The sequence below is a fragment of the Coregonus clupeaformis genome, chromosome 23, assembly GCF_020615455.1.
Source record: "Coregonus clupeaformis isolate EN_2021a chromosome 23, ASM2061545v1, whole genome shotgun sequence".
In the NCBI taxonomy this organism is placed as follows: domain Eukaryota; kingdom Metazoa; phylum Chordata; class Actinopteri; order Salmoniformes; family Salmonidae; genus Coregonus; species Coregonus clupeaformis.
Window position 1 is genome coordinate 30,087,512 of NC_059214.1, and position 27,741 is coordinate 30,115,252.

A 27,741-nucleotide genomic window follows, 5' to 3' on the forward strand; every position below is an offset into this window, starting at 1 on the left:
AGTTGTACTATTGTACAAATAATTGCATTTGTCTGACACTTTAATTATATTTAATTGGCACGTTGTTTACGTGTCTGTTCTTAGCAGACACCGTTGTATTGTGGTTTACTTTCAGAGCCCAGTTTATTTTTTGAAAAAGCTCTGTTTCTTCATCTCGATACAAGGTGTTTCAATGCATTCTATTTGAACATCAAGTGCTGACAGCGTTGAGAAGAGCTGTGTGCCGCAGACTTTACTGGCTATCTTCTACTTGTGTAGTTCAAGCTAATCTAAATTGCTGCACACAGACATCATGAAAATCCAGTTTATTTTTATTAGCAAGATTAAAACTACATTTTAGTACAAAGTACTTTGGTTCACAGTGCACACAAAGAATGTGTGCCTCCATCAAGGGGGGTGTGTGTGTGAGCAGTCCGAACAAAGGCCTATTCTGTATGATTGGCTGGTCTTGGGTTGAGTTGTCTTTCTGCCATGTCCAGGGGGGGAGAAGACGTCCCTGAGCTTGTTTCTTGTTTCGCTTGCAAGCCGTGTCACCCTGGCACAAGAGAGTTTCCCTGGCTCTTGGAGATATTTGTCCCCTGCCAACCCTCTTCCACTCTCCAGGTTGGTAGTTGCCAGACGGGAGTGGCGTGTCCGCAAAAGCAGGAGACACGTATCTTGCATTCGGCTCATGAGCTTCATTTGTGGAGGACAGGTAGTTTTGGAGGGTCAGACATGCCTTCAGAATGTCCTTAGCATTTTCAGGGGTACACTCGATCGGCCGAACAAGAATCCTCATCCTTGCAGCCATTATGCCGAATGCATTCTCTAGGACAACGAGAGTGGCGGTAGTTGTAGGTATGCCCAGATTCATTGAGATGGACACCTGTGAATGAGAGGTAACTAAAATATAGCCTATTTGGTCCAAGAAAATAAGAACATACCATTTTCCAGGAATCATATTCCAAAAGCCTTGATAATAAATGGCATTTCTCATATAGATGTGCATACATGTATGCAGTAACAAGGGAAATTAGAAATAGAAAAAGTGAAATTGGTTCCAACATTCTATTATCAACATACCTGAATAAGGGCGCATCAGGTTCTCATGTAGGCGGAAAGCAGCATCTCCCAGGAAAACATGGACTTGGTGTTGTGGTGCCTGGCAGGACAGCTGGTGGTGGTAAATCAAGAGTCTTCTGCAGCAGTTTGGACCCATAAGAACTCTCTCAACCCTTGGCCGTATGTCCCTACATCCGTCTCTGTATCTTGCCTATTATACAGTGGGGAGAACAAGTATTTGATACACTGCCGATTTTGCAGGTTTTCCTACTTACAAAGCATGTAGAGGTCTGTAATTTTTATCATAGGTACACTTCAACTGTGAGAGACGGAATCTAAAAATCCAGAAAATCACATTGTATGATTTTTAAAGTAATTCATTTGCATTTTATTGCATGTCATAAGTATTTGATACATCAAAAAAGCTGAACTTAATATTTGGTACAGAAACCTTTGTTTGCAATTACAGAGACCATACGTTTCCTGTAGGTCTTGATCAGGTTTGCACACACTGCAGCAGGGATTTTGGCCCACTCCTCCATACAGACCTTCTCCAGATCCTTCAGGTTTCGGGGCTGTCGCTGGGCAATACGGACTTTCAGCTCCCTCCAAAGATTTTCTATTGGGTTCAGGTCTGGAGACTGCCTAGGCCACTCCAGGACCTTGAGATGCTTCTTACAGAGCCACTCCTTAGTTGCCCTGGCTGTGTGTTTCGGGTCATTGTCATGCTGGAAGACCCAGCCACGACCCATCTTCAATGCTCTTACTGAGGGAAGGAGGTTGTTGGCCAAGATGTCACGATACATGGCCCCATCCATCCTCCCCTCAATACGGTGCAGTCGTCCTGTCCCCTTTGCAGAAAAGCATCCCCAAAGAATGATGTTTCCACCTCCATGCTTCACGGTTGGGATGGTGTTCTTGGGGTTGTACTCATCCTTCTTCTTCCTCCAAACACGGCGAGTGGAGTTTAGACCAAAAAGCTCTATTTTTGGCTCATCAGACCACATGACCTTCTCCCATTCCTCCTCTGGATCATGCAGATGGTCATTGGCAAACTTCAGACGGGCCTGGACATGCGCTGACTTGAGCAGGGGGACCTTGCGTGCGCTGCAGGATTTTAATCCATGACGGCGTAGTGTGTTACTAATGGTTTTCTTTGAGACTGTGGTCCCAGCTCTCTTCAGGTCATTGACCAGGTCCTGCCATGTAGTTCTTGGCTGATCCCTCACCTTCCTCATGATCATTGATGCCCCACGAGGTGAGATCTTGCATGGAGCCCCAGACCGAGGGTGATTGACCGTCATCTTGAACTTCTTCCATTTTCTAATAATTGCGCCAACAGTTGTTGCCTTCTCACCAAGCTTCTTGCCTATTGTCCTGTAGCCCATCCCAGCCTTGTGCAGGTCTACAATTTTATCCCTGATGTCCTTCCACAGCTCTCTGGTCTTGGCCATTGTGGAGAGGTTGGAGTCTGTTTGATTGAGTGTGTGGACAGGTGTCTTTTATACAGGTAACGAGTTCAAACAGGTGCAGTTAATACAGGTAATGAGTGGAGAACAGGAGGGCTTCTTAAAGAAAAACTAACAGGTCTGTGAGAGCCGGAATTCTTACTGGTTGGTAGGTGATCAAATACTTATGTCATGCAATAAAATGCAAATGAATTACTTAAAAATCATACAATGTGATTTTCTGGATTTTTGTTTTAGATTCCGTCTCTCACAGTTGAAGTGTACCTATGATAAAAAAATTACAGACCTCTACATGCTTTGTAAGTAGGAAAACCTGCAAAATCGGCAGTGTATCAAATACTTGTTCTCCCCACTGTATGTCTTGCTAGGGAAAGCAAATCTAGTAGATCCCGTCAAGAGGTGAGGTAGAGGGGGAGGGTTGCGGTAAAGGAGGTTGGGGTGGATGGATGAGGGGTGCGGTAGAGGAGGTAGAGGGCGATGGTTGAGGGTGAAGAGGGGTGAGGCAGAGGGAGATGGGTGAGGGTGAAGAGGAGTGAGGTGGATGGGTGAAGGGTGAAGGGTGAAGAGGGGTGAAGTAGAGGAGGAGGATGGGTGAGGGGTGAAGAGGGGTGAGAGAGGGGGGTGGGTGAAGGGTGAAGAGGGGTGAGGTACAGGAGGATGGGTGAGGGGTGAAGAGGGGTGAGGTAGAGGAGGATGGGTGAGGGGTGAAGAGGGGTAAAGCCTGGTCTCTGTGCCTTAAAGCCCCTGGTAACCGGCTTAGCAACAAACAGCTGTGCATTTAATTAGGCCTGTCTGGTACACACACACACACACAGACAGAGTTTACCATATGTAAAATCCCTACTTATCAAGTGTTTTTTTAGGGGGTAGATCAGATTCAATGTTGCAGGTTGTGGCTTCCATCAATGTAATTGTCTTCATCATTTCCAATCCCCCATATATATTATTTGTAAATATATTTATAAAATATATATTTTCTTGTATATTTTCCTTTATTATTTTCCCCTAACCCTACCACCCCTCCCCTAATTGGAGTAAACTTATGGACAACAACACTTAGGCTTCTACTTCTAGCTTATACATACTATATACATTTTACGGACACAGTATAGTTTGTTTTTAGTCCCATCCTTCAGCTCCACTCAACCCCTCCCATCTGTCTCTGAACACCATCCAGTTTTGTTTTCTGTTTGCCATATATCTTTCAACTGTGCTGTGATGTTTCACAAAAGTTCTGAACCTTTCTATTCTCATAGATTCTACATATTGTAAATTAAAGATAAACATTTTTGCTATGAGTTTTATTATATTATTGATCGATTGACTATGACTTTTTAAATCACCTAGCAGTGCTATTTTCAGTTAGCTCCAGGTAAATGTTGCAAGTCTTCAGCCATTCCTGGACCTGTTACCAAAAACAAGCTACATATAGAACCAAAACAAATGATCTAATAATTATGTTTCTTCGCAGCAAAATCTGCAGAGCTGGGATGGTTGTATCCCCCATATATATAACATTCTATTGATTACAATAATTGTATATAATAATTTAAACTGAAAAACTCAAAGTTTTTAATCCAGCGTTGTCTTGTGTATCAGTTCATAAACCATGTGCCATTGAATCGGTACATCAAAAATCTCTTCCCAACTATTTTGCAATCTATATGTCACAGCTGTCAATTTTGGGGTCCTTAAATTAAACTGGTATTTTTTTATTTCTCACAATTTTCTTTAACCAATTTTACCAATACTTATCAAGTGTTGCTTGGGTGGGGGATATGTAAAGGGCTGCCTTGGGGGTCACTGGACCTATAGAAATAGCCACTCAAGCATAGAGATGGTGTTATCTGTTCTTCTGCCTGGTTTTCTAAGCCATTTCCAATTAACTTCCTGAATTAGCTGAACAGAAACTGAATTGACCCCTAGCTAGCAGACGTGGCTATGTATAGCCTAGTATCAGTCAGAGAATGGAGGGTTCTAGGATTCACTGTGCACTGCTCTGCTCTCCATGTGGTTTGTCAGTTGGTGATCAGCTCCTATCAGTTCAGAGACATCTTGCTCCGTCTGCTCTTCTCCTCTACAGTATCTGTCAGTTTCTCTCGCTCTCTCTCCCGTTCAGTTTCTCTCCCTCTTTCCCGCTCAGTTTCTCTCCCTCTCTCTCCCACTCAGTTTTTCTCCCTCTCTTTCCCGCTCAGTTTCTCTCCCTCTCTCTCCCTCAGTTTCTCTCTCACGCTCTCATGCTCAGATTATCTCGCTCTCTCTGGCTCTCGAACACGCACAGACACGCTCACACAAACATATTCAATGATTTCCTCACAGAAATAAGCTACAGTGAGGGAAAAAAGTATTTGATCCCCTGCTGAATTTGTACATTTGCCCACTGACAAAGAAATGATCAGTCTATAATTTTAATGGTAGGTTTATTTGAACAGTGAGAGACAGAATAACAACAAAAAAATCCAGAAAAACGCATGTCAAAAATGTTATAAATTGATTTGCATTTGAATGAGGGAAATAAGTATTTGACCCCCTCTCAATCAGAAAGATTTCTGGCTCCCAGGTGTCTTTTATACAGGTAATGAGCTGAGATTAGGAACACACTCTTAAAGGGAGTGCTCCTAATCTCAGTTTGTTACCTGTATAAAAGACACCTGTCCACAGAAGCAATCAATCATTCAGATTCCAAACTCTCCACCATGGCCAAGACCAAAGAGCTCTCCAATGATGTCAGGGACAAGATTGTAGACCTACACAAGGCTGGAATGGGCTACAAGACCATTGCCAAGCAGCTTGGTGAGAAGGTGACAACAGTTGGTGCGATTATTCGCAAATGGAAGAAACACAAAATAACTGTTAATCTCCCTCGGCCTGGGGCTCCATGCAAGATCTCACCTCGTGGAATTGAGAACGGTGAGGAATCAGCACAGAACTACACAGGAGGATCTTGTCAATGATCTCAAGGCAGCTAGGGACCATAGTCACCAAGAAAACAATTGGTAACACATTATGCCGTGAAGGACTGAAATCCTGCAGCGCCCGCAAGGTCCCCCTGCTCAAGAAAGCACATATACAGGCCCGTCTGAAGTTTGCCAATGAACATCTGAATGATTCAGAGGAGAACTGGGTGAAAGTGTTGTGATCAGATGAGACCAAAATCGAGCTCTTTGGCATCAACTCAACTCATCATGTTTGGAGGAGGAGGAATGCTGCCTATGACCCCAAGAACACCATCCCCACCGTCAAACATGGAGGTGGAAACATTATGCTTTGGGGGTGTTTTTCTGCTAAGGGGACAGGACAACTTCACTGCATCAAAGGGACGATGGACGGGGGCATTGAAAATGGGTCGTGGATGGGTATTCCAGCATGACAATGACCCAAAACACACGGCCAAGGCAACAAAGGAGTGGCTCAAGAAGAAGCACATTAAGGTCCTGGAGTGGCCTAGCCAGTCTCCAGACCTTAATCCCATAGAAAATCTGTGGAGAGAGCTGAAGGTTCGAGTTGCCAAACGTCAGGCTCGAAACCTTAATGACTTGGAGAAGATCTGCAAAGAGGAGTTGGACAAAATCCCTCCTGAGATGTGTGCAAAAGCTGGTGGCCAACTACAAGAAACGTCTGACCTCTGTGATTGCCAACAAGGGTTTTGCCACCAAGTACTAAATCATGTTTTGCAGAGGGGTCAAATACTTATTTCCCTCATTAAAATGCAAATCAATTTATAACATTTTTGACATGCGTTTTTCTGGATTTTGTTGTTGTTATTCTGTCTCTCACTGTTCAAATAACCTACCATTAAAATTATAGACTGATCATGTCTTTGTCAGTGGGCAAATGTACAAAATCAGCAGGGGATCAAATACTTTTTTCCCTCACTGTATTTATGGGCTATAGGATGGGCAATGCTACGACACAAAGGGAATTATCTTTACACAGCACCAGAATTAGCTCCAATACCAGAATCCAGGGCACATAATCATACTTAGTTCACAATATACTGTAGTGTTCAATTGGACCCCTGTGTGCTGAAGGGAAAAAGAGGTCTACCTGCAAGACTTCTGTAGCTAGAGGTCCTGTAGCTATAGAGTTGTAGAATTATATATATTTTGCATAAAGACAGTTTACATCGAACATAATCAATCTACGTTGTTAGATTTGTGGAATATATATCGTGCAACCTTTCCTTTAATGTGGTCCATCATGTGTTAATGGTGCAGTGTTACTAAGGTCCCATTTCCCAGCCTAAGAGGTTAATCCTACAGTCATTGTTTTCTGTGCCCCAGTCAGTGTTTAAATCCCTGCTTAGTGGTGTGGGGCAGCTTTTTACAATTACATTAAACCAAGCCCACAAGGTGTCTGCCACGTTGTCAGCCACCTGTTACGCACGCGCACACATGCACGTGTGCACACACGCACACACACACACACACACACACACACAGTCTTGTATATTTAACCTTGTGGGGACACACAATTCAGTCCCATTCAAAATACTATTTACCCTAACCTTAACCCGAAACCTAAACTTAACCCTAACCCTAAACCCACAGTAGCCCTAGCTCCTAACCCTAAAACTAACCCTAGCTCCTAACCCTAAACCTAATTGTAACCCTAACACTAATTCTAACCTTAACCCTAAACCCCCTAGAAATAGCGTTTGACCTTGTTGGGACTAACAAAAGTTGGTGAAATGTTTTGTTTACTATTCACACAAACACACACACACACACACACACACACACACACACACACGGTTTGTCGAGATCTGTGTAGAAGAACTTGACTGGCCTACACAGAGCCCTGACCTTAACCCCATCGAACACCTTTGGGATGAATTGGAAAGCCGACTGCGAGCCAGGCCTAATCGCCCAACATCAGTGCCCGATCTCACTAATGCTCTTGTGGCTGAATGGAAGCAAGTCCCCACAGCAATGTTCCAACATCTAGTGGAAAGCCTTCCTAGAAGAGTGGAGGCTGTTATAGCAGCAAAGGGGGGACCAACTCCATATTAATGCCCATGATTTTGGAATGAGATGTAATACAAGCAGCTGTCCACATACTTTTGGTCATGTAGTATATATATATATATATATATATATATATAACATATATACAGTACCAGTCAAAGGGTTTTTCTTTATTTTCTTACTATTTTCTACATTGTAGAATAATAGTGAAGACATCAAAACTATGAAATAATATATATATAGAATCATGTAGTAACCAAAAAAGTGTTAAACAAATCAAAATATATGTTGTATTTGAGATTCTTCAAAGTAGCCACCCTTTGCCTTGATGATAGCTTTGCACACTCTTGGCATTCTCTCAACCAGCTTCATGAGGTAGTCTCCTGGAATTCATTTCAATTAACAGGTGTGCCTTCTTAAAAGTTAATTTGTGGAATGTATTTCCTTCTTAATGCGTTTGAGCCAATCAGTTGTGTTGTGACAAGGTGTGGGGGGGGTATACAGAAGAAAGCCCTATTTGGTAAAAGACAAAGTCCATATTATGGCAAGAACATGTTTTCACTTTGTAATTATGGCATATTGTGTGTAGATGGGTGAATATTTTTTATTTATTTAAAACATTTTGAATTCAGGCTGTAACACAACAAAATGTGGAATAAGTCCAGGGGTATGAATACTTTCTGAAGGCACAACCAAAACCTTCATACAGCCCCGTCCTAACCCTCCCTAACCCTAACGTACACAACACAAAAATAGACACAGTACTTACTATATTTAGACACCAAAGCCGTAACCCACTAATCCTCCGACAGCCCTGTCCTGACCTGCTAATTCACTGACTACCAACATGTCAACATCCTCCTCTAATAATACTTGACCTACTGCATTTCTTTAGCCTCCTTTCTATGTGAATGCTCTTCTAGCATTGCACCTCTCTCCTCGTGCACGCTTCTGATAGATCCTCTCTCCTGGTGCACACCCCTGATAGATCCTCTCTCCTCATGCACGCTCCTGATAGATCCTCTCTCCTCGTGCACGCTCCTGATAGATCCTCTCTCCTTGTGCACGCTTCTGATAGATCCTCTCTCCTCGTACACGCTCCTGATAGATCCTCTCTCCTTGTGCACACTCCTTTAGCCTGACTTCCTTAGCATATTCTCTTGTTCCTCTTTCCTAGTGCACACTCAAAAGCCCATCCTCTGCTTGTGCACACTGCTCTAAGTATGTGCATGCCCTTCAAGCTTCTATCTCTGGTGTGCACACCCATCTTACTGCTAGTGCATTGTCCCCAGCCTCATCTCTGCTGCTACTGGCCAGTGCTGTACTGTACTGTACTGTATATCAAGGCCAGTGCTGTCAGTCTGTCTGCTGAGTTGGCTAACTATGCACTGGGATATTTACTCCCTCTGTCACATGTCTTATTGCAGCTCTCCACTCTGCTCTAGCTTTCTCTCTCTCTCTCTCTCTCTCTCTCTCTCTCTCTCTCTCTCTCTCTCTCTCTCTCTCTCTCTCTCTCTCTCTCTCTCTCTCTCTCTCTCTCTCTCTCTCTCTCTCTCTCTCTCTCTCTCTCTCTCTCTCTCTCTCTCCCTCTCTCCATGTGCCAGTCTCTTCTCTCTGCCAGCCTCTCCTCTTCCTTCCTCACTGGGGTTATATCAGGACACAGTGTCTTACCTTGCTGCTCAGTATTTTACTGTTGTCTGGCTGATACTGTACCACTGACTGGCTGCAGTCACAGACACACACTGAAGCAATGGAAGTTATTACACACTGACTGGAAGGGAGATAGATGGCCACATATTTGCGCTGAAACTACAAATGACCAATATAGTTATGATGGGCTAAATGCATCTTGTTATTAAGGGGCTAAATGCATCTTACATTTACATTTTAGCAGACGCTCTTATCCAGAGCGACTTACAGTTAGTGAGTGCATACATTATTATTATTTTTAATTTTTTTCATACTGCCCCCCCGTGGGAAACTAACCCACAACCCTGGCGTTGCAATGCCATGCTCTACCAACTGAGCTTGTTATAATGGGCTAAATGCATCTTGTTATGATGGGCTAAATGCATCTTGTTATGATGGGCTAAATGCATCTTGATGTTTGGGTACGAGACTTGTTTTAATTTATTTGTCAATTCTTTAATTTTTTTATTAGGATCCCCATTAGCTTTTGCAGAAGCAGCAGCTACTCTTCCTGGGGTCCACAAAAGCACAGAACATAACAAGTAACAAATCACTGATACATTGATAGACAAGGACAGTCACATACATTTAAAATACAACAAACAGTGTGTGTGTGTCCCCTCACAGTCCCCACCATTCCATGAGTTGTTTTTTAATCTATTTTTTTAAAGGTAATTTTGCTGTTTTCTTGAGAAATTGGAGATGGAAGGGAGTTCCATGCGATAATTTCTCTGTATAAAACTGTGACCCAGCACCGTTCCTCCGGACCGTACCCCTCCCACTCCACGAGATACTGAAGGCCCCCCACCCGACGCCTCGAATCCAGTTGGAACGGACCGCCGGGGCCCCCTCAATGTCCAGAGGAGGTGGAGGAACCTCCCGTACCTCAGACTCCTGGAGCGGACCAGCTACCACCGGGCCTGAGGAGAGACACATGAAACGAGGGGTTAATACGGTAATCAGGGGGGAGTAACAACCTGTAAGTCACCTCGTTTATTCTCCTCAGGACTTTAAATGGCCCCACAAACCGCGGGCTCAGCTTCCGGCAGGGCAGGCGGAGGGGCAGATTCCGGGTCGAGAGCCAGACCAGATCCCCCGGTACGAACACCGGCGCCTCCCTGCGGTGGCGGTCAGCGTTGGCCTTCTGACAACGCACAGCGCGCTGGAGGCGAACGTGGGCAGCGTCCCAAGTCTCCTCCGCGCTCCGAAACCAGTCATCCACCGCGGGAGCCTCGGTCTGGCTCTGGTGCCACGGTGCCAGGACCGGTTGGTAACCCAAAACACATTGGAATTATTTTTTGGTTGTACATTTTACGTGATATCCAATTGGTAGTTACAGCCTTGTCCCATCGTTGCAACTCCCATATGGACTCGGGAGAGGCGAAGGTCGAGAGCCATGTGTCCTCCGAAACACAACCCTGCCAAAGCGCACTGCTTCTTGATACACTGCTCGCTTAACCCGGAAGCCAGCCGCACCAATGTGTCGGAGGAAACACCATACAGCTGGCGACTGAAGTCAGCGTGCATGCACCCAGCCCGCCACAAGGAGTCGCTAGAGCGCGATGGCACAAGGACATCCCGGCCGGCCAAATCCTCCCCTAACCCGGACGACGCTGGGCCAATTGTGCACCGCCTCATGGGTCTCCCGGTCGCGGCAGGCTGCGACACAGCCTGGGATCGAACCCAGGTCTGTAGTGACACCTCTACCACTGGGATGCAGTGCCTTAGACAGCTGCGCCACTCGGGAGGCCCCAATCTGGAATTTTTTTCACAGTAATATTTCTCATAAATACTAGAAGAGAAGCAGTTCATCTCTTGTCAACCCTCAGCCAGGAAAGACTGGCATGCATGTTGTTGATGTTAGTTCTGCATGTGCAGTTAAAGGAATGCTGCTCTGTTTTGAGCGAGCTGCAGCTTTGCTAGGTCTTTCTTTGCTGCACTTGGCCATATTAACGGACAGTAATCAAGATGGGAAAAGTCCAGAGCCTGAACAACTAGTACAGTTGATTGTTGTGTCAAAAACACGGAACCTCTTTTTATAACAGACATACCCCTCCCCATCTTCACAACGACTTTGTAAATATGTCTTGCCAATGATAATTGACCATCCAATGTTATACCTAGGAGTTTAGCTTCCTCGACTTGCTCAATGGTCACACCCTTTATTTACAACTCCAGTTGAGGTTTAGATCTTAGAGAATGTTTTGAACCAAAAAAATGATTTTAGTTTTAGATGTATTTAAGACGAGTTTATTAATAATCCACCATTATGATACTGACTATAACTCCTTATATAGATTTTCAGTGAGCTCACTGGCTTTGGGTGCTGACATGAGTGTGGAATCATCCGCATACATAGTCATTCTAGCTTTGTGTAAGACCAGTGGCAAATCATAAAAAATAGGGAAGAGTAATGGCTCAAGGCACATCCCCTGAGGGACACCACACTGTACATATTTTATGTTAGAGAAGCTTCCAATGAAGAACACTCTCTAGGTTCTATTGGATAAATAACTATCCAACCATGTGATGGCAGGTGATGTAAAGCCATAGCAAGTATTTATTTTATTTTATTTATGATCAATAACATCAAAGGCTGCACTGAAATCTAACAATACAGCTCCAACTATCATCTTATAACCAATCATCAGTCATCTGAGTCAGTGCAGTGTAAGTTGAGTGTCCTTCTCTATCTGCATGCTGAAAATCAGTAGTTAACTTGTTCTCTGAAAAATAGCATTGTATTTGGTCAAACACTATCCTCCATCATTTTACTAAGAACAGGCAGCAAACTGATTGGGCGGCTTTTAGAGCCAGCAAAGGGTGCTTTACTATTTTCTGTTTCCCATCAAGGTTGTCTATACCTGGTGGCTTATCATTATTGATGGATAACAATAGTTTTTACTCCTCTCCCACACTAACTTGACCAAATTCAAAACAGCAATCCTTCTCTTTCATTATTAGATCTTTATACCAAAATATGATGGTTCACTGTTCAATGTTGTAATATCACTTGAGTTTTTCCACTTCACTAGTGAAATAGCAATTGAAAATATTGGCAATATAATGGTTCTCACAGTTAGTTCCTTAACAGGTGCATGCTTGTCAACAATTGGCATGAATAATTGTACAAATACTTCCAGTGCTGCATCTGGATTCACTTCCTCATGCACATCAGACCAACATACATTTTTTACATCTTTAACAAAATAATCCAAAGAAAACATTTTGTATGATCTCTTATACATTTATTTAGGCTCAACCTTTGGCACTTTGGCTTTCCTTGTAATTGCCACAATGTTATGGTCACTACAGCCGATGGAAACTAATATTGCTTTGGAGCAAAGCTCTGCAGCATTAGTGGCGATATGATCAAAGTTGTTTTCACAGATCCAACACTATTGGTATGCACTCTAGTTGGCTGAGTGATAATCTGGGTTACATTACAGGCATTAGGCACAGTTAGAAGCTTCCTCTTGAGACGTCAGCTAGTTGCTAACCAGTCAATGTTCAGGTCACCCAGAAAATAGACCTCTCTGTTGTATCACACACATTATCAAGCATTGCACACATATTATCCAAATACTGACTGTTGGCACTTGGTGGCCTATAGCAGCACCCCAAAAGAAGAGGCTTTAGATGAGGCAGGTGAACTTGCAACCACAACACTTCAAAAACATCTGACATGAGATCAAATATGAGGAATATGGCTCTGAACATATACAGCAACACCTCCCCATAGGCATTCCTGTTTTTTCTGTAGATGTTATATCCTTGTATTGCTACTGCTGTCTGCCTGTTCTGAGGCCTCTGTGTTCTATAGATGGGATTATGATAGCCTTTTTTTTTTATTAACGGTTAAAAGGTCTTATGACTTTTAGCTGTGGCGCAGACATAGTTATGATATCCTGGATTGCATTGGATTGAGTCCAATATTGCCCCTGGTGCAAATCTGAACCACTTAATGTATTCCCTGTTCCGTCTCCATCTTTGGCCTACCTCTCAGCTCCTAGAACAGAACTACACTGCACTATTCACTCCTCAATTTCAGCTGGCATGGAGGATTTGTTTTTTAAAGCAGTGAATAATTCAAACCCATGGAGTTCTGTTTCTGTACCAGTAGTGTTTACTCATCGATGCACTAAAGGGACATCAGAGAATCCTCAGTCAAATGGCTGCTGCTGCTATTCTGGTGCCAAATGACTGCTATTGTACCTTCTTTCTGTGAAGCTCAGTGCCTCGGGACGGGAGGGGGAGAGAAATGGGACAGAGAGAGAGAGGGGATCATTTCAACAGAGCAAGTGTGACTCACTTAGATTCTGGCCCGGAGCACTTTCTGGTTTCTTTTGTGTCATATTAGCTGCATCGTGTGAATTGGGCAGGAGTTGTTTTTTTTTTTGTGTGTTTTGTCTTCAGGGGGTATGTCTGTGGCACAGCCCTCTTGGCTGCATCGTTGCTCAACTTAAAGGGGTAGTTGACCCAAATTATAAAGTGAGGATGAGAGCCTGTCTGACTTGTGTGCGCGTGGCATGCATATGCAGTGTGTGAGTAGATGTCCTACAAGAGGTTAGAGATATTTATAGAAGAATGATAAGAAGTGGAGCACACACACTCACACGTCTTCAGCAGAAGACTGCACAGGTGCCCACTCAACACAGTCCGATAACTCCAACATCCAAGTGAACACGCATTAGGCTACAGTATATGCAGCTAAAGCCCTTGGCCCTCTCTCTAGTTCCCATGCAGTGGTGGTGTGTCAGTGTAGTGGATTCTCACTTTTTACTGCTGTACCCTACCAGTATGTGTTCTGTTCTCTCCAGCTGTGAGATGGAGGGATGCAGCTGAGGAGACTGATAGAAGGAGATAAGAGGGGGGAGGGGGGGAGCACGCTGCCATGTGGGCTCTGTGTGACACATATAAACATATCTGTGGGACGTTAACATATGTATCTGTTTCCTTTTAATTTGCTGTGCTCATATTGGTATTGTCAAAACCAGCACCTTGGAAGAGAATGGTCCTGCTGTGCACAAATGTTTCCTCTCCTTTTGCTTAAAGTACTGTCTGTGTTTATGAACATGTTGCGATATGAGTTACTAATGGGTATTCTGTCTGTGTCTGTCTGTGTAGATCAATGTGCGGGTCACCACCATGGATGCAGAGCTGGAGTTTGCCATCCAGCCCAACACCACCGGCAAACAGCTCTTTGACCAGGTAAGCATGGGGTTGACTTAGGGCTGTGGCGGTCACGAAATTTAGTCAGCCGGTGATTATCAAGCAGATAACTGTCGGTCTATAGGTAATTGACCATTAATGAACATGAACACATTTAGGATCTCCTGGCTTCCACAAATAGCCTACAAGCCATTTAAAAAAGTCTAATAAATCCATGTAATATAGCCTACATCTTCACAATAAATCCATTATTTATTTTAGACAGGTCGAAAGAAGCATGATATGATGAAAATGTAGTCTATTTCAGAAGAAAATAATTGAAAACTCTGAGTTGTCCTTATGTTAGGTCCTGATGTGGCTATGCCAAATGGCTGTGGGCTACACTAGTTCATTTAGCAGACAAGATTTGCTTATAATTCCGTGGCATTATTTTATAGTATGAAGAATACAATTGAACGAAGCTGAATAAAATATACATATTTTCTCCAAATGATTTGAGGGATTTGTGCGCACATGCGGCTATTCTGTGTTGAGCGGTTAACAAAGAAATAGGTACTCCTATATGCTTAATTTAGAGTTATTCATTGTAACTTTAGTTGTTCTACAAATGTTGGGCTATATGTTTTGATTTTTAATACATTGTAAAGCTGCATGATGAGACTCTAATGATGATTTGAAAAAAGTTCCTTGAAAGGCATGAGCTCTGCTTAGTTTTTTTTGCGCAGGCTGTACATACTCCAATAGTCTCTCATTCACAATTTGACAAGCACTTGATAATGCCTCAAATTTCACGGCGGCATCCCCTTTGTGGCCGTAACGCACCCTAAAAAAATCCTTGCCTTTTGCGGCCCAGAGTGCTGCGTTGTGCCCTTCTCCCTGAGTGAGCCAGTCAGGCACTACACCCCTTGTAAAGCGGATTAATGTGCTTAATTTTAAGAAGTTATTTGGGCACTTTACTTGTGATACAAACCTTATTAAAACATATTTGTCGGCCAGTCTGCACAGCGTGCTATTGACCCAGAGCATATCGGATTTTCTACCGGAATCACTGGACCCACTGGACCCAGATCATCGCAACCAGCTAGCGGCAACCGAATGGCGGTTGTCGTTGGCTAATTACCATTGCCCCTTAGCAAGCACCAGTTAGCCTTGAGCTGGCCTCGAGCCAGGCCCATCTCCCGGCTATCTACCTCTCTGTCAACCGGACGGGACCTCCTAGTGTTGACACGGAGCCCCGCCGATCCAACACGACTGGTCTGCCGACGAAATCGTCTGATGTGGTTTCAACAGGCTTCCCGTTACGACGTCGACCACGAAGATCCATCTGCTAGCCCCGGCCCGCTAGCACACGCAAGCCGTGCCTCTTGCTCGCCAGTGCTGTAGCAGCCCCAGAACTACCTCCGAACTCTCCTATTGCTGTTCACTGGACCTTATGATAACTCAGCTACACAGCTGATGCCTGCTGGGCTGTTCCTTTATACGGTACCGCATCCTGTTTATGTTTAGCCTCAGCCCAAACTGTGTCGAAATTACCAGCTGTTGTCTTAGCTCTCTCGAATAACACCTGTGATTGCTTTATGCCTCTCTCCCATGTCATTATGCCTTGCTTATTGCTGTTTCGGTTATTTCTTATTGTACTATTTCACTGTAGATTCCCCAGTCCAGCTCAACCTGCCTTAGATAGCTCCTTTGTCCCACCCCCCATACACATGGAGACTGACTCAATCGGTGCCTCCAGTGATGCTATCTCTTTCATCGTTACCCAACGCTTAGGTTTACCTCCACTGTACTCATATCCTTCCATATCCTTGTCTGTACATAATGCCCTGAATCTATTCTACAACGGCCGGAAATCTGCCCCTTTTATTCTCTGTACCCAACGCACTAGAAGACCCGTTTTTAAAGCCTTTAGCCGTATTAACCCAGGCCCTGTAGCCCCCAGTATCACTCCTACTCCCCAGGCATTATCATTTGTTGACTTCTGTATCCGTAAAAGCCTTGGTTTCTTGCACGTTAACATCAGAAGACTCCTCCCTAAGTTTGAGTTATTCACTGCGTTAGCACACTCCGCCAACCCTGATGTTCTAGCAGTGTCTGAATCCTGGCTTAGGAAGGCCACCAGAAATTCAGAAATGTCCATCCCCAACTACAACATTTTCCGTCTAGATAGAACTGCCAAAGGGGGTGGGGTTGCAATCTACTGTAGAGATAGCCTGCAGAGCTCTATCATACTATCCAGGTCTGTGCCCAAACAGTTTGAGCTTCTACTTCTAAAAATCCACCTTTCCAGAAATAAGTCTCTCACTGTTGCCGCTTGCTACAGCCCCCCTTCAGCCCCAAGCTGTGCCTTGGACACCATATGTGAACTGATTGCCCCACATCTATCCTCAGAGTTCGTACTGCTTGGTGACCTAAACTGGGATATGCTTAACACCCCGGCCAACCTACAATCTAAACTAGATGCCCTCAAATCTCAAACAAATGATCAACGAACCTACCAGGTACAACCCTAAATCTGTAAACATGGGCACCCTCATAGATATCATCCTGACAAATTTACCCTCTAAATACACCTCCGCTGTCTTCAACCAGGATCTCAGCGATCACTGCCTTATTGCCTGCGTCCGTAATGGGTCCGCGGTCAAACGACCACCCCTCATCACTGTCAAATGCTCCCTAAAACACTTTAGCGAGCAGGCCTTTCTAATTGACCTGGCCCGGGTATCCAGGATGGATATTGACCTCATTCCGTCAGTAGAGGATGGCTGGTTGTTCTTTAAAAGTGCTTTCCTCTCAATCTTAAATAAGCATGCCCCATTCAAAAAATTCAGAACTAAGAACAGATATAGCCCCTTGTTCTCCTCAGACTTGACTGCCCTTGACCAGCACAAAAATATCCTGTGGCGTACTGCATTAGAATCGAACACCCCCCGCGATATGCAACTTTTCAAGGAAGTCAGGAACCAATATACACAATCAGTTAGGAAAGCAAAGGGTAGCTTTTTCAAACAGATTCTGTAGCACTAACTCCAAAAACGTTTTGGGACTCTGTAAAGTCCATGGAGAATAAGAGCACCTCCTCCCAACTGCCCACTGCACTGAGGCTAGGAAACACTGTCACCACCGATAAATCTCCACCGAGAATTTCAACAAGCATTTTGCTACGGCTGGCCATGCTTTCCACCTGGCTACCACTACCCTGGCCACCAGCTCTGCACCCTCCGCTGCAACTTGCCCATGCACCCCCCAGCTTCTCCTTCACACAAATTCAGACAGCTGATGTTCTGAAAGGGCTGAAAAATCTGGACCCCTACAAATCAGCTGGACTAGACAATCTGGACACTTTCTTTCTAAAATTAGTCGCCAAAATTGTCGCAACCCCTATTACTAGCCTGTTCAATCTCTCTTTCGTAATGTCTGAGATCCCCAGAGATTGGAAAGCTGCCGCGGTCATCCCTCTTTTCAAAGGGGGTGACACTCTAGATCCAAACTGTTACAGACCTATATCCATCCTGCCCTGCCTTTCGAAAGTATTTGAAAGCCAAGTTAACAAACAGATCACTGACCATTTCAAATCCCACCGTACCTTCTCCGCTATGCAATCCGGTTTCCGAGCTGGTCATGGGTGCACCTCAGCGACGCTCAAGGTCCTAAACGATATTATAACCGCGATCGATAAAAGACAGTACTGCGCAGCCGTCTTCATCGACCTGGCCAAGGCTTTCGACTCTGTCAACCACTGCATTCTTATTGGCAGACTAAATAGCCTTGGTTTCTCAAATGACTGCCTCGCCTGGTTCACCAACTACTTCTCAGATAGAGTTCAATGTGTCAAATCGGAGGGCCTGTTGTCTGGACCTCTGGCAGTCTCTATAGGGGTGCCACAGGGTTCAATTCTCGGGCAGACTCTATTCTCTGTGTATATCAATGATGTCGCTCTTGCTGCTGGTGACGCTCGGATCCACCTCTATGTGGACGACACCATTTTGTATACATCTGGCTCTTCATTGGACACTGTGTTAACAAACCTCCAAGCGAGCTTCAACGCCATACAACACTCCTTCCGTAACCTCCAACTGCTCTTAAACACTAGTAAAACTAAATGCATGCTTTTCAACCAAACGCTGCTTGCACCCGCCCACCCGACTAGAATCACTACTCTCGGCGGGTCTGACCTAGAGTATGTGGACAACTACAAATACCTACAGTGAGGGAAAAAAGTATTTGATCCCCTGCTGAAACAGGGGCAGCGGGAAAAAATAAATGTCATCTATGCACTTAAATAGCGAATGGAGGATGCTTTTCCCCGTGGTTTATTTTCATGCCAGCCAGGTAGGCTATACTCCTGTTTTATATATAGTATATATAAATAGTAGGTCTACCCTATAGAAAGCTGATGGGAGCCTCTTTTTATTAGCGGCCATCACTCTGTTTTCTCACCCAATTGCATAGCCTATGGAAATGTTGCACAACATGAGCTCATGGGCTATCATGAACTGTTTGATTAGATTTTCGAATACATTTGCATCGATGTCAGAGGGATTAGAGGGACAATAGAGTGCTGAGTACCAGGCAGTTAGCAAGTTTGGTAGGCTACTAATGACCATGAGCGGCATCAGAGCTTGGAGAAGCCTAATTACCGTGACTAAACGGTAATATGGAATTTGACCTCCTTCATGACTCGTGACCGCCGGTGTGGTGGTAATAAGGTCACCGCAACATCCCTAGGTTGAATTAGAACACACACACTAAAGAGGGTCAACAAGGCTGGGAGCTGGTCTAGTTAGTGCCTGTTTGGGTATTGTCAGGAACAGAGAGGGAGAGACTGAGACAGAGAAACAGAACAGTCATTGTGCAGAGCAGTGACAGAGAGAGGCCAGTGGAGACTGAGACAGAGAGGTGGGAGGCCAGTGGGGACTGAGACGGAGAGGTGGGAGGTCAGTGGAGACAGAGACAGAGAGGTGGGAGGCCAATGGAGACTGACATAGAGTGTTGGAGGGTCAGTGGAGACTGAGACAGAGAGGTGGGAGGTCAGTGGAGATTGAGACAGAGAGGTGGGAGGCCAGTAAAGACTGAGACGGAGAGGTGGGAGGCCAGTGGAGACTGAGACAGAGAGGTGGGAGGCCAGTGGAGACTGAGACAGAGAGGTGGGAGGTCAGTGGAGACTGAGACAGAGAGGTGGGAGGTCAGTGGAGACTGAGGCAGAGAGGTGGGAGGCCAATGGAGACTGACATAGAGTGGTGGAGGGTCAGTGGAGACTGAGACAGAGATGTGAGAGGTGGGAGGTTAGTGGAGACTGAGACAGAGAGGTGGGAGGTCAGTGGAGCTGAGACAGAGAAGTGGGGGGCCAGTGGAGACTGAGACAGAGAGGTGGGAGGTCAGTGGAGACTGAGTCAGAGAGATGGGAGGTCAGTGGAGACTGAGTCAGAGAGATGGGAGGTCAGTGGAGACTGAGACAGAGAGGTGGGAGGTCAGTGGAGACTGAGAAGGAGGGGTGGGAGGTCAGTGGAGACTGAGACAGAGAGGTTGGAGGCCAGTGGAGCCTGAGACAGAGAGGTGGGAGGTCAGTGGAGACTGAGGCAGAGAGGTGGGAGGTCAGTGGAGCTGAGACAGAGATGTGGGAGGACAGTGAAGACTGAGACAGAGAGGTAGGAGGACAGTGGAGACTGAGGCAGAGAGGTGGGAGGCCAATGGAGACTGACATAGAGTGGTGGAGGGTCAGTGGAGACTGAGACAGAGATGTGAGAGGTGGGAGGTTAGTGGAGACTGAGACAGAGAGGTGGGAGGTCAGTGGAGCTGAGACAGAGAAGTGGGAGGTCAATGGAGACTGAGTCAGAGAGATGGGAGGTCAGTGGAGACTGAGACAGAGAGCTGGGAGGTCATTGTAGACTGAGAAGGAGGGGTGGGAGGTCAGTGGAGACTGAGACAGAGCGGTGGGAGGTCAGTGGAGACTGAGGCAGAGAGGTGGGAGGTCAGTGGAGACTGAGACAGAGAGGTGGGAGGCCAGTGGAGACGGAGACAGAGAGGTGGGAGGCCAATGGAGACTGACATAGAGTGGTGGAGGGTCAGTGGAGACTGAGACAGAGATGTGAGAGGTGGGAGGTTAGTGGAGACTGAGACAGAGAGGTGGGAGGTCAGTGGAGCTGAGACAGAGAAGTGGGAGGCCAGTGGAGACTGAGACAGAGAGGTGGGAGGTCAGTGGAGACTGAGACAGAGAGGTGGGAGGTCAGTGGAGACTGAGACAGAGAGGTGGGAGGTCAGTGGAGACTGAGAAGGAGGGGTGGGAGGTCAGTGGAGACTGAGACAGAGAGGTTGGAGGCCAGTGGAGCCTGAGACAGAGAGGTGGGAGGTCAGTGGAGACTGAGGCAGAGAGGTGGGAGGTCAGTGGAGCTGAGACAGAGAGGTGGGAGGTCAGTGAAGACTGAGACAGAGAGGTTGGAGACTGAGGCAGAGAGGTGGGGGGCCAATGGAGACTGACATAGAGTGGTGGAGGGTCAGTGGAGACTGAGACAGAGATGTGAGAGGTGGGAGGTTAGTGGAGACTGAGACAGAGAGGTGGGAGGTCAGTGGGGCTGAGACAGAGAAGTGGGAGGTCAGTGGAGACTGAGTCAGAGAGATGGGAGGTCAGTGGAGACTGAGACAGAGAGCTGGGAGGTCATTGTAGACTGAGAAGGAGGGGTGGGAGGTCAGTGGAGACTGAGGCAGAGAGGTGGGAGGTCAGTGGAGACTGAGAAGGAGGGGTGGGAGGTCAGTGGAGACTGAGACAGAGAGGTTGGAGGCCAGTGGAGCCTGAGACAGAGAGGTGGGAGGTCAGTGGAGACTGAGGCAGAGAGGTGGGAGGTCAGTGGAGCTGAGACAGAGAGGTGGGAGGTCAGTGAAGACTGAGACAGAGAGGTAGGAGGACAGAGGAGACTGAGGCAGAGAGGTGGGAGGCCAATGGAGACTGACATAGAGCGGTGGAGGGTCAGTGGAGACTGAGACAGAGATGTGAGAGGTGGGAGGTTAGTGGAGACTGAGACAGAGAGGTGGGAGGTCAGTGGAGCTGAGACAGAGAAGTGGGAGGTCAGTGGAGACTGAGTCAGAGAGATGGGAGGTCAGTGGAGACTGAGACAGAGAGCTGGGAGGTCATTGTAGACTGAGAAGGAGGGGTGGGAGGTCAGTGGAGACTGAGACAGAGAGGTGGGAGGTCAGTGGAGACTGAGGCAGAGAGGTGGGAGGTCAGTAGAGCTGAGACAGAGAGGTGGGAGGTCAGTGAAAACTGAGACAGAGAGGTAGGAGGACAGTGGAGACTGAGAAGGAGGGGTGGGAGGTCAAAGGAGACTGAGACAGAGAGGTGGGAGGCCAGTGGAAACTGAGACAGAGAGGTGGGAGGTCAGTGGAGACTGCGGCAGAGAGGTGGGAAGCCAGTGGAGACCGAGATAAAGAGGTGGAGGTTTAGTGGAGACTGAAACAGAGAGGTGGGAGGTCAGTGGAGACTGAGACAGTGAGGTGGGAGGCCAGTGGGGACTGAGACAGAGAGGTGGGGACTGAGACAGAGAGGTGGGAGGTCAGTGGAGACTGAGACAGAGAGGTGGGAGGTCAGTGGAGACTGAGACATAGAGGTGGGAGGCCAGTGGAGACTGAGACAGAGAGGTGGGAGGTCAGTGGAGACTGAGACAGAGAGGTGGGAGGCCAGTGGAGACTGAGACAGAGAGGTGGGAGACCAGTGGAGACTGAGACAGAGAGGTGGGAGGCCAGTGGAGACTGAGACAGAGAGGTGGGAGGTCAGTGGAGACTGAGACAGAGAGGTGGGAGGTCAGTGGAGACTGAGACAGAGAGGTGGGAGGTCAGTGGAGTGTGTTGTGTGTCTCTGAGCAGAAAGGGAAGCTTTCAGTAGCAGAACCAGGGTGGGCTACAGGAGACTGCTGGAGCAGCAGAGAGCGAGAGAGAGAGGCAGAGAGATGTAGAGACAGATATTGTTTACATGTGTTTCCCATGGAAGCTGATTGAGACAGGAAATGGCTGTGTATGTGAGTGGAGGAAATGCTGATATTTGAAAGCTTTTAACTCGTAATGTGGTTTAGCTCAATTTGCAGCTCCATTCCAGTCCAAAGATTGTCAGAAACTAGTTATCTCTGTAGTGGTGGATTGGAGCCAAGCTCTGACTCAGCAGGGATCCTCTTCTGCTGACTAGGCTTTGCTGGTTTTCCCTAGTATATCATTTTTGTGTTTGCTTGTGTGTGTGTGTGTGTGTGTGTGTGTCACACAGGTAAAGTCACTTTACTTACACTCTCGCATGCACACTATGTCATAATCGCTACAACACACACTATAAGATACTCCGTTGCATTTTCTACAACATAATTTCTCTCTCGCTCTCGCTCTTTCTCTCTCTCTCTCTCTCTCTCTCTCTCTCGCTCTCTCTCTCTCTCTCTAACATAAGCGTCACTCTACACTGGGCCAACTGTTGATCCTAGTCTGATGGCCGCATGTCCCCTCCCCTTCTGAAATCATGATTTGCTCAAAGCACCGGAACTAATGCTGCTTTTTATCTTACGCATCCTGTTGTACCATGACAGATCTATGGTACCATTTCTGTTGACGTAGTCTGTCCACGAGGGATTTAACTCAACCTATGACCTGACCCATCACCTTAATATGTATTACTGCCCCCCAGTTGCAAGAAGTGACATCCCAAAAAACATGCATGCTTTCTGAACCTTACACTAAAACTTAAAAATATAAATATTTTTTTACAACTGAAACTAAACAAAAACTAGCATATCAGGTCTGAAAACTGAAACTAAACTGAATTCCAAATAAAATTTGATAACATATTTATTCAACCTACTACAGTGAGGGAAAAAGTATTTGATCCCCTGCTGATTTTGTACGTTTGCCCACTGACAAAGAAATGATCAGTCTATAATTTTAATGGTAGGTTTATTTGAACAGTGAAAGACAGAATAACAACAAAAAAATCCAGAAAAACGCATGTCAAAAATGTTATAAATTGATTTGCATTTTAAAGAGGGAAATAAGTATTTGACCCCCTCTCAATCAGAAAGATTTCTGGCTCCCAGGTGTCTTTTATACAGGTAATGAGCTGAGATTAGGAGCACACTCTTAAAGGGAGTGCTCCTAATCTCAGTTTGTTACCTGTATAAAAGACACCTGTCCACAGAAGCAATTAATCAATCAGATTCCAAACTCTCCACCATGGCCAAGACCAAAGAGCTCTCCAAGGATGTCAGGACCAAGATTGTAGACCTACACAAGGCTGGAATGGGCTACAAGACAGATGTTCATTGGTGTTCATTGGCAAACTTCAGACGGCCCTGTATATGTGCTTTCTTGAGCAGGGGGACCTTGCGGGCGCTGCAGGATTTCAGTCCTTCACGGCGTAATGTGTTACCAATTGTTTTCTTGGTGACTATGGTCCCAGCTGCCTTGAGATCATTGAAAAGATCCTCCCGTGTAGTTCTGGGCTGATTCCTCACCGTTCTCATGATCATTGCAACTCCACGAGGTGAGATCTTGCATGGAGCCCCAGGCCGAGGGAGATTGACAGTTCTTTTGTGTTTCTTCCATTTGCGAATAATCGCACCAACTGTTGTCACCTTTTCACCAAGCTGCTTGGCGATGGTCTTGTAGCCCATTTCTGCCTTGTGTAGGTTTACAATCTTGTCCCTGACATCCTTGGAGAGCTCTTTGGTCTTGGCCATGGTGGAGAGTTTGGAATCTGATTGATTGATTGCTTCTGTGGACAGGTGTCTTTTATACAGGTAACAAACTGAGATTAGGAGCACTCCCTTTAAGAGTGTGCTCCTAATCTCAGCTCGTTACTTGTATAAAAGAAACCTGGAAGCCAGAAACCTTTCTGATTGAGAGGGGGTCAAATACTTATTTCCCTCATTAAAATGCAAATCAAATTATAAAAATTTTGACATGCGTTTTTCTGGATTTTTTTGTTGTTATTCTGTCTCTCACTGTTCAAATAAACCTACCATTAAAATTATAGACTGATCATTTATTTGTCAGTGGGCAAACGTACAAAATCAGCAGAGGATCAAATATTTTTTTCCCTCACTGTATATATATATATATATAATAAAACACAAGCAGGCTTCATTCAATAAGAATGTGTGTTTGAGAGAATAGGGTCACGGTGTGAGTGAGAAATGGACAGAGCGAGATTGAGAGGAGAGTTAATGATGTGGTGTTAGTGAATGATTTCCCTGGTCAGTGGTGTTCTATTGACTGTAAATCACATTAGGCCTGATGGTTGAGCCAGCGCCTGAGAGAACACACCCTCAGGGGCCTTTCTGAGAGAGAGAAAGAGAGCGAGAGAAAGAGATCTGGTAATTTGTGAATGGAGCAAGAGAGATGGAAAGAGAGTTGGAAATGTGTGATTGGAGAAAAGAGAGGAGTGTTGTAATAAAATGATGTTCTCCCACTTATGGGTGAAACAGTGAAGTGGCTCGCACACTTGAGCCTCCATGGTGAGCAGGCTTTGGGCTGGGGTGAATCTGGGTTCTCAGTGATACATGTGTTTGTGTTTTCAGGTGGTGAAGACAGTGGGTCTCCGGGAGGTGTGGTTCTTTGGCATGCAGTACACAGACAGTAAAGGCTACAGCACGTGGCTCAAACTCAACAAGAAGGTGACCCAGCAGGATGTTAAGAAGGAGAACCCTCTACAGTTTAAGTTCAGAGCCAAGTTCTTCCCTGAGGACGTGTCTGAGGAACTCATCCAGGAGATCACACAGAGACTCTTCTTCCTGCAGGTAACACACACACACACACACACACACACACTTATACTGAACAAAAATATAAACACAACATGTAAAGTTTTGTTCCCATGTTTCATAAGTGAGCATTTATCCTTTGCCAAGATAACCCATCTACCTGACAGGTGTGGCATATCAAGAAGCTGATTAAACAGCATGATAATTTCACAGGTGCATCTTGTGCTAGGACAATAAAAGGCCACTCTAAAATGTGCAGATTTGTCACACAAACACAATGGCACAGATGTCTCAAGTTTTGAGGGAGCGTGCAATTGGCATGCTGACTGCAGGATTGTCCACCTGAGCTGTTGCCAGATAATTTAATGTTCATTTCTCCACAATAAGCCGCCTCCAACTTCATTTGAGAGAATTTGGTAGTACGTCCAACCGACCACGTGTAACCACGCCAGCCCAGGACCTCCACATCTGGAGTCTTCACCTGCGGGATCCTCTGAGACCAGCCACCCGAGCAGCTGGGGGTTTGCACAACCGAAAGATTTCTGCACAAACTGTCAGAAACCGTCTCAGCGAAGCTCATTTGCGTGCTCGTCGTCCTCACCAGGGTCTTGACCTTACTGCAGTCTGGCTTCGTAACCGACTTCAGTGGGCTTGTTTGGGATGCTCTAGATCGACCTGTACGACAGTGAGTCCCAGATCCCGCCAATATCCAGCAACTTCGCACAGCCATTAAAGAGGACTGGGACAACATTCCACAGGCCACAATCAGCAGCCTGATCAACTTTATGCGAAGAAGATGTGTCACGCTGCATGATGCAAATGGTGGTCACACCAGATACTGACTGGTTTTCTGACCCACGCCCCTACCTTTAGGTATCTGTGACCAACAGATGTATTCCCAGTCATGTGAAATCCATAGATTATGGCCTAATTAATTTATTTCAATTGACTGATTTCCTTAAATGAACTGTAACTCAGTAAAATCTTTGAAATTGTTGCATGTTACATTTATATTTTTGTTCAGTGTTTATTGGTATCCTTTGTACTCACAATGTACATTGCAGATCCAAAAAGGTATTTAAACAAGTATGTGTGTGTGTGTGTTCCCTGCCCATGCAAGGTAAAGGAGGCCATCCTGAACGATGAGAACTACTGTCCTCCAGAGACAGCCGTGCTGCTGGCCTCCTACTCTGTCCAGGCCAAGTACACAGACTACAGCAGAGACCTCCACAGGCCTGGCTACCTCACCTCCGACCGCCTGCTGCCACAGAGGTCTGTACCCCACGCACACCCTGTCCCCTCTCTGTTCCCTCTCTGTCCCCTCTCTGTCCCCTCTCTGTCCCCTCTCTGTCCCCTCTCTGTTCCCCTCTAAACCTCTCTGTCCCCTCTCTGTCCCCTCTCTGTTCCCCTCTAAACCTCTCTGTCCCCTCTCTGTCCCCTCTCTGTTCCCCTCTAAACCTCTCTGTCCCCTCTATGTCCCCTCTCTGTTCCCCTCTAAACCTCTCTGTCCCCTCTCTGTCCCCTCTCTGTTCCCCTCTAAACCTCTCTGTCCCCTCTCTGTCCCCTCTCTGTTCCCCTCTGAACCTCTCTGTCCCCTCTATGTCCCCTCTCTGTTCCCCCTCTAAACCTCTCTGTCCCCTCTCTGTCCCCTCTCTGTCCCCTCTCTGTTCCCCTCTAAACCTCTCTGTCCCCTCTCTGTCCCCTCTCTGTTCCCCTCTAAACCTCTCTGTCCCCTCTCTGTTCCCCTCTAAACCTCTCTGTCCCCTCTCTGTCCCCTCTCTGTTCCCCTCTGAACCTCTCTGTACAGCAGAGACCTCCACATCTCCCCCCACACTTCCTCTGCCCCTCTCTGTCCCACTCAAAGAATACCAGGGGAAGAGTCTTGCTGTCATAGTAACCTTCCTGTCATAGTAACCTTGCTGTCATAGTAACACAGAGGAGTCTCTATTGAAATTGTCCCTACTATGGTTGAGGAGGCTGGAATGTCCTTCTACTTAATTAATTCTCTCCATACTCCCCCTTTAGAGTGTGTGCTGGAGGGAGGGAGGGAGTGTGTGCTTTGTAAAGGAGTTGTTCTTTAGTAGAGTGACTTGACCCTCCCTCACTATAAATCTGTTCTGTCTTTTGATGCCAGGCCTCTAGTGTGGCTCTGTTTGAATAACCCTTTGTGTGTGTTTGTGTGTCCTGCAGAGTCTTGGAGCAGCACAAGTTGACTAAGGAGCAGTGGGAGGACAGAATACAGACCTGGCACGAGGAACACAGAGGCATGCTCAGGTAGGGCTTTGTATGATATAATAATAATGTAAATGTATGAGGGTCTATATGTGTGTGTGTGTTTGTATGAGGGTGTTAGTGTCATACTTGCTCCTCTACACAAGTTCTAAATGTTTCTAACGTGTGTTTGTGTACACAGAGAGGACTCAATTATGGAATATCTGAAGATAGCCCAGGACCTAGAGATGTATGGAGTCAACTACTTTGAGATCAAGAACAAAAAGGGAACTGAGTTGTGGCTGGGTGTGGATGCACTGGGACTCAATATCTACGAACACGAGGACAAGTACGCAATACTGACATATACAGTTTTTGAGTTATTTTAGAGTGGAATGTGGAATATGCCATTCATCCACTAAGGTGGAATGTAAGAGAGCCTTTGTGGCTACATGAGCATGGCCT

General features: G+C 46.0%; 1 protein-coding gene across 2 annotated transcripts in view; it reads left to right on the forward strand.

Moving 5' to 3' along the window:
* Positions 1 to 27,741, forward strand: part of LOC121536868 (radixin) — a 101,348-nt gene that overhangs the window by 49,893 nt on the left and 23,714 nt on the right. For both annotated transcript variants that reach the window (XM_045206629.1, XM_041844474.2), the window contains exons 3-7: positions 14,294 to 14,377; positions 24,883 to 25,101; positions 26,186 to 26,337; positions 27,256 to 27,339; positions 27,479 to 27,625. In XM_045206629.1, coding sequence (XP_045062564.1) covers positions 14,294 to 14,377; positions 24,883 to 25,101; positions 26,186 to 26,337; positions 27,256 to 27,339; positions 27,479 to 27,625 — 686 coding nt within the window. The remainder of the gene's footprint in view (positions 1 to 14,293; positions 14,378 to 24,882; positions 25,102 to 26,185; positions 26,338 to 27,255; positions 27,340 to 27,478; positions 27,626 to 27,741) is intronic.